Source organism: Crotalus tigris, unplaced genomic scaffold, assembly GCF_016545835.1.
Source record: "Crotalus tigris isolate CLP2741 ecotype Arizona unplaced genomic scaffold, ASM1654583v1 scf7180000024422.289953, whole genome shotgun sequence".
NCBI classification, from domain to species: Eukaryota; Metazoa; Chordata; class Lepidosauria; order Squamata; family Viperidae; genus Crotalus; species Crotalus tigris.
In genome coordinates, this window is record NW_024100589.1 from 282,058 (window position 1) to 289,953 (window position 7,896).

The 7,896-nt window shown below is 36.9% G+C and overlaps 1 protein-coding gene and 1 pseudogene across 2 annotated transcripts; both read right to left on the bottom strand.

Moving 5' to 3' along the window:
- Nucleotides 1-792: 792 nt before the first annotated feature.
- On the bottom strand, nucleotides 793-2,751 carry LOC120302118 (olfactory receptor 6X1-like). Of its 2 annotated transcripts, none has more exons than XM_039330030.1 (2): nucleotides 2,619-2,751; nucleotides 793-1,979 (listed from the first exon to the last, which is right to left on the bottom strand). In XM_039330030.1, exon 2 carries the CDS (start codon nucleotides 1,971-1,973, stop codon nucleotides 1,032-1,034), a length of 942 nt encoding a protein of 313 aa, XP_039185964.1. In that variant the 5' UTR covers nucleotides 1,974-1,979; nucleotides 2,619-2,751; the 3' UTR covers nucleotides 793-1,031. The 2 variants fall into 2 exon arrangements, with proteins under 2 accessions (XP_039185964.1, XP_039185963.1); XM_039330029.1 differs by having other exon boundaries at nucleotides 2,606-2,660.
- Nucleotides 2,752-5,770: 3,019 nt separating this feature from the next.
- LOC120302120 lies at nucleotides 5,771-7,125 on the bottom strand (annotated as a pseudogene).
- Nucleotides 7,126-7,896: the final 771 nt, after the last annotated feature.

The window sequence follows — 7,896 nt, forward strand, 5'->3', positions numbered from 1 at the left end:
AATATTGCACCAGAAAGAAAGAGGAGCCCCTTTTCCTGCAGCATCACCCAAGACCCTCTCTCTGCACCAGAGCTGCCTCACAAATAGGCCTCACAACCAGGAAGGTTCAGAGCTAGCAGAATTCCAACTGCCTGCATGAAGCAGCAGCTCATCTCCCCACTGAAGTAGTACCCATTTATCTACTCTCGTAGAACATGCTTTCAAATTGCTAAGTGACAGAAGCTGAGGCAAATGATAGGAGTTCACCCCACCATGCAGTGCTAGGGCTCAAACCACCGAAGCAGAGACCATTAAGACACTGAACCACCACGCTTCTTTTTCAAGCAATATTTACCTATTTGCCCCTATCAAAAACAAGAAAATTTCAACAAGTGTTTTACAAAGGTGTATATCTATTATATGAACATCAGGATTATCGAACCATTGCATCCCAGCTTGGACACTTAAAAGAGTCTCACCTTTATTTCTTCATTTGAAACTCAATTGATCATGGATACCTTATTGTATTTTATACAATACTTTCAGATGCTTCTAAACAAAGCATCTATTAAACAGAAAAGAACAGATTGCCTTCCATCTGAATGTTATTCACTGCTTCCCTTTTTGTTAATTCAGGCAAGTCTGACATATCTCAACAATCTTGACTGATGGTGATGCAGTGGTTCGAATGCAGTACTGCAGGTTACTTCTGCTGATTGCCAGCTGCCAGCAGTTTGGCAGTTCGATTCTCATCGGCTCAAGGTTGACTCAGACTTCCATCCTTCTGAGATCAGTAAAATGAGGACCCAGATTGTTAGGAGCAATATGCTGACTCTGTAAACTGCTTAGAGAGGTTTGTAAAGCACTGTGAAGCAGTATATGACTCTAAGTGCTATTACTATTTCTATTTCTCGCACACCCCATCCAGGAGAAACACACATATAAAGGAGTCCTTCAAGAGACAAATTACCTTACATTTCATTTTCTGTTTGCAAATGGAATGAATTTCCATTTCTTTTAACATAGGGTTGGCTTGGAGATACTTGAAGACTTCAGAAACCTGGAATTTTTCTTCCTAGCATTCTGCGTACAGAATCCTGCACTTCATTGTTCCTAATAGTGTAGATGAAAGGATTGAGCACAGGGGTGATCATAGTATACAATATGGAGACAGACTTCATCTTACTGAAGGAAGCGTTTTTGACAGTAGGTCTTAAGTAGACAAAAAAGACTGATCCATACAGAATGCTGACCACAACCAGATGTGAAGCACATGTCGAAAAGGCCTTCTGCTGCCTTGAGGTTGAAGGCATTTGAAGAATAGTGCAAAGGATAAAGAAGTAAGAAATGAGGGTAAAAAGCAGGGAGGACATAATCAAGACCACAACAAGAAGGAAGCCAAGGACTTCAATAAAATGTGAATCTCCTCCTGCAATCTTCAACATGGGTCCAACGTCACAAAAGAAATGATTGATAATGTTGGAAGAGCAATAGGGCAAGTTTGCAATCATCACTACCTGACAAATTATGGAGAAAAATCCACCAAACCAGGCTGATATTGACAGTTTAAGGCAGATCCCCGAAGTCATGATAGTGGAGTGTCTCAATGGATGGCAAATGGCTAAATATCTATCCAAGGATATCAATGTGATAATGAAAAATTCAGTGACTCCAAAAAGGAAATAGAAGCATAATTGTATTAAACAGCAATAAAAACAGATGGAGTTATTAGCGGAGAGATAATTGAACAACAGTTTAGGCATAAAGGTGGTAGTGTGTCCAATGTCTTTGAAAGAAAGATTGCTAAGGAAGAAATACATGGGTTTCTGCAGATGGTGGTCGAGAATTACCATCATAATGATGAGCCCATTGCCCAATAGACATAGGATGTAGAGCAGAAAGACACTTGCATACATCACCCTTTCCATTCCCCAAACACGTGGCAATCCAACAAGAATAAATTCAGTTGTTCTTGTGCAATTGGTCAAATTCATCTTCCCCTTTTGTTACAAAAAGAGAAAATATGGAATCTTCATTGACTCAAGCTTTAGACAAATTTGTAAAGTCCTTTTTCAAAAACTAGTATTATGAGCTTGACAGGGAGACCATAAGAGTTAATTTTCACATCAAAGAAACAAAGGTTATGTATAGCTATTATATAGTAGCTGCAATTAAATAAACATATTTAGTTATTGGTTATGATGACTAAAGGCCAATAACTGAAATCCCACAACCAAAGGAATACTATTTGAAAATAATGTCATCTGTGAAATGTATCACTATTGAAAATTTGTCATTTGGGTAATCTTAAAAATATAATGATATAGCCTACAGTTGAAATATTTGGGTACAAATTAGAACTTGGGAATTCTTGGGTCACAGAGTTCCATACACCTGTGAAGGAACCTTCTTTACATTGTTAATTATCTAAAGAAAAGACGAGTAAAATATTGAAAAACAAAACATGGGATGTGATAGAAATATGAAAGTAAATAAAGGGCTCTAGAAATATAAAAGCCAAGATGCTTCTCTGGATGTATGTCTATGCACAGTTACTTTTTCAGTGACATTCTGTTCCATGTCACCATTTTAAAGATCATGAACCTAAAGATCTCTTCACACTTACCTTTCTTACCTACCAGTTCTTATTTCATTACATGCCTTGTCTTCTTAAAATACAGTACCTATCACTCCATCTTTCTATCCGTTTATGAAGGCAATGTTTTCAAGAACCATAGAAAATGATGTTCAGGGGAAAATGGTAGACCTTTTGAGAAATATTTTCATTAACATTTAAAGATTATCTAACTGATTGCATCATATAAAGTCTATTTACTTCTGCTCTACAGAAGCATGGAACACAGTGTCTATGCATATTAGCCTTTAATTTCCCATGAGTATCTTTGCAATGTACCTAGAATATTCTGAAGACTGGTATGCTTAAGCATATCTGGTTGGAATTATGAGGGTGGTAAAATCATGGCCTTTGCATTGGGATGTTATCATCCTATAATGTGTAGTAGATAATTTTGTCCTATAATGTGTGTGATTGTGAAGTATTCAGTGTTGTATTCCACTCACATCTCTCCTTAATTCATCTGCACTGAAGGCTGAGGTCTCTTCATGCATGGTTATATTTAACCCAGAATGATAGAATTTGAATATCTCTTTGGGATATTGAAGTTTGGATTCTTCTACCAAAGTCGGGAGGGAGGGTGGAATACAATGACCCAAATGTCCCCTTCCAACTTTGGAATTTTATGATATCATTCTGTGTGGCAGTAGAACAGTGGTTCTCAACCTGTGGGTTGGGACCCTATTTGGGGTCGAACGACCATTTCACGGGGGTCGCCAAACAACGCAGTCCGCCATTTTTTCCCCTTTTCCTTAGCTGTGCTACTCCCTTTTATTCTATTGGCTTTTGAAAGCCAATAGAATAGACTCTCTTGAATAGAGTCTAATTCTATTGGCTTTCAAAAGCCACTAGGAATTGTCCAGGCTGTCTCTGCCCTGCTGAGCCCACCAAAAGTCCCATTCTGCAAACGGTGCTGCACCAGTTGAGTAGTCCTCGACTTACAACTGGTTGGGGGTCGCGGCATTAAAAAGGTTGATAACCACTGCAGTAGAATATTGTTTAAGAGCGGAGATCACAAAATGTCAGATCTAGAATGGACAGAATAAGTCACTTCAGTTGGTCAATAAGATGTTAGCATACACAGACTTGAAAATGTTTCAGTATACAAGGATTTTAGAGGTCAAGATTCCTAATTTGATTTTGATTTGACAATTTTCTGTTATTCATAGATGCACTCCTATGTGTAAATGACACTACTTAGGGAATAGAAGGACAAGAATGTTAAGAGTGATTTTCTTCCTGTCAGATTGGTATACTTGCACATATTATACTGGGTCAGTTTGAGGGCAATTGTCCATATCAATGTCTTCATTTTATATCATGGGAAAGTAATAACCAAAGAAGATGAGATATGGGAATTCTTGCTGAAGTTTTGTGTTAGTTTTCTTTTTGTTAAACTTATTATAGTGAGTGAGTGCTTCATGCAAAACTGCCTCTTATCTGCAGACATTTTCTGAATATACAGACTTTTGTATAAACTGATTTTGAGTAATATTTTCCTAGCTTGTAATTTTTCAGTATAATCCTCTTCATGCATGTATGGTTACTGTTTTTTTTTAACTGAAGTATTGTTGAAGTTATTTTTAAAATTCCTTATACCTGCAACCTGAATTTACCAGTGCATGAGACTTTCAAAATTTGTTGTGTAAAATTTGCTCCAACAATGCCAAGTTACTACTTTCAACATTTCCACACAAAATGTATTCTCTGTATGGGAAGTGATTGACTCAAAATCACTCATGAACTCTCAGGACAAATTGGGACTTGAATCTGAGCCTCTCCATTCCCTGACCAACTCCTTAACCACAATATCACACTATGATGTGTAGAGCAACCCAAGGAAAAGGCTTAAAAACATACTTTATTGAAACACATCACAATACAAAGTCAATTCTTTATGATCTTAATAATGCAACTGGTATGGAATTGCCCAACCCCAATCTTCATTTGTGATGCCCTCAAGAATGGGAAGAAACAAATACTAGCACCGATGATGTTACTTAATTTGGATAATGAAACATCTATAAGCAAACAACCAAGTACAGAGAACACCATGGACCCTCAGAAATAAATTTAGACTCCATCTGAATGTTTACTTACATAATGTTGTACCCTCGAACCAATACGTTAAACAAAATTAGCTATTCACCCTTCATTGCTCATATTAAAAGCAAGAGATGCTCAACAGATATTTTATAAAAGTATATATCTATTTTCTGAGTATAATGTACATAAATATGCATTCTTATAGAGAACTTCCTTAAACAAATGGACCATAGCCTACATTCTGGGAAAGCTTTAATTAATTTTTGAAAAACTGTTCTCCAATCCAGAAAACAAGATATCAAATAGGCATCAACAGAGGAAATAAGAGAAGTCTAACTGGGGAAAAAACTCCCCTTCACTATAAGCTAACAATATCCCACAAATTTCTGGGTTCCATTTCTGTTTAAAAATACATTACTTTAGACAAATGATTTATAAAAAGAGCATAATTGTCCAAATGAGCAAAGCATATTATAAAAGTGAGTCAATATTTATTTACTTATATATTTATTTATTTGGTTTCTAAAGTTTCCCAACTCCTTAATAAATCTTGGTGGCACACAATATTCAAAACATTTCAAAACAAAATAGCAAATACAACTAGCTCACCAGGCCCAGACATGGAAATGCAATCCCATTTGGGATGACAAAATATCTGGGACAATAAAGTCCAATTATCTCTGGCAATGGGTCTTTCTATGACTGAACTCAGCTTATTCTTCCCCATTCAGACATCAATTGAGACATGACCTTGACAAAATCATTTGGTTGGTCCAGGGTTGAAATATGTAGTTGGATATTACTTGTTCCAAACTGAAAGATGACCACACCCAATTTCCTCATGTAAATTTTAAACAGCATATGAAACTAACCATAGAAAAAGGAGAGAAATGACATGAAATGTCATGACCAATCCATACCAATCCTTTCTGTAGTCCAGATGGTTACCATGATTGATAGCACTGAATGAGGCTAGAGATGAAGGAGAACTAGGACACTTGCACTATGCTTTCCCAATTTTAACACTGACAAGCATGGTTGATACAGTCTCAATCTTATGTCCTGCTCTGAAATCTAACTGATCATGAATACCTCATTTTATTTTACACAGGCTTTTGAACAAAGTTTTCATAAAACAAACAAACAAACAAACAATGTTAACTCCCTCTTGAATGTTATTCACTCTTACCTCTTTGCTATACTAGGCAATGTGAAATATAACACCCTTGATTGATATTCCTGGCACTTCCCAAACTGCAGGAACACATATAGAGAGAAAATGTCAAAAGACAGTTTACAGGTTTACATTTCATATACAAGAAATCTGTTGGAAAGTGGAATCACCTTCCATTTCATTTAACCAAGGGTTAGGGTTGGAGATAATTAGAGATTTTGGAGACCTGGAACCTTTCTTCTTATCATTTTGTATACAGAATCTTTCACTTCATTGTTCCTAATGGTGTAGATGAAAGGATTGAGCACAGGGGTGATGAAAGTATACAGTATGGAGACAGACTTTGTCATACTAAAAGAAGAGTTCTTGATAGTCGGTCTTAAGTAGACAAAAAAGACTGACCCATACAAAAGACTGACCACAACCAGATGTGAAGCACATGTAGAAAAGGCCCTCTGCTGTCTGGAGGTTGAAGGCATTTGAAGAATGGTGCAGATGATGAAGAGGTAAGAAATGAAGACACAACCACAACCACAGCAAGGAAGCCAAGGGCTTCAATGAGATGCGTATCTCCTCCCGCAATCTTCAACATGGGTCCAACATCACAATAGAAATGATTGATAATGTTGGAAGTACAATAGGGCAAGTTTGCAATCATTACCACCTGACAAATTATGGAGAAAAAACCTCCACACCAGGCTCCAATTGCCAGCTTAAGGCAGATCCCCGAAGTCATGATGGTGGAGTGTCTCAAAGGATGGCAAATGGCTATGTATCTGTCCAAGGATATCAAACTGATAATAAAAAATTCAGTGACTCCAAAAAGAAAATAGAAGCATAATTGTATCACAGAGCAATACAAACAAATGGAATTATTAGCGGAGAGATAATTGAGCAACAGTTTAGGTATAAAGGTGGTTGTGTGTCCGATGTCTTTGAAAGAAAGGTTGCTAAGGAAGAAATACATGGGTTTCTGCAGATGGTAATCCATGACTACCATCATAATGATGAGCCCATTGCCCATCAGACACAGGATGTAGAGCAGAAAAACGCTTGCATACATCACCCTTTCCATTCCCCAAACATGTGGCAACCCAGCAAGAATGAATTCAGTTGTTCTTGTGCAGTTGGTCAAATTCATCTTCTCCTTCTGTTGAAAAAAAGGGAAAATATGGAATCTTCATTGACTTGAAATTTAGCCAAATTTATGAAGTACTTTTTCAGAAACTAGTATGATGAGCTCAACAAACAAAACACAAAGGTTAATTTTGACATCAACGTAAGAAAAGATATGTGTAACTGAAAGAGGCATTTCAATATATATTTGAGTATCAGTTATGATTTCTAAAGGCCCATCACTGGACTCCCTAAAACATGATACCATGGCCAAAGAAACACTATTAGAGATTATTATATGTGAAACTTGTCACTATGGAAATTTGTCATTTGGGAAATCTTAAAAATATAATGACCTCTTTCCAAGATATAGCCTACAGAAAAAATGTTTTTATTTAATTAGAACTTGAGAAATCTGGGATGACAAGAGTTCCATAAAGTGCAGAAACTTTCTTTACATTATTAATTACCATACAGTATTAACCTTGTGAACTCTAAAGCTTCCTCCTTCCATTATGTATTCAAAATGGACAGTGATTAATATTTATATGTTACTTAATAATAATAATAGTAGTAGTAGTAGTAGTAGTAGTAGTAGTAGTAGTAGTAGTAATAGTAGTAGTAGTAAAGTTGGAAGGGACCTTTGCTGAGGTATTAGCCAAACCCCCTGCTCAGGCAGGAAACCCCATACCATTTCAGACCAAATGGCTGTCCAGTCTCTTCTTAAAAACTTCCAGTGTTGGAGCATTCACCGCTTCTGGAGGCAGGTTGTTCCACTGGTTAATTGTTCTCACTGTCAGGAAGTTTCTCCTTAGTTCTAGGTTGCTTCTCTCCTTGATTAGTTTCCACCCGTTGCTTCTTGTCCTGCCCTCAGGTGCTTTGGAAAATAGCTTGATTCCCTCTTCTTTATGGCAACCCCTGAGATATGGAATACTGCTATCATGTC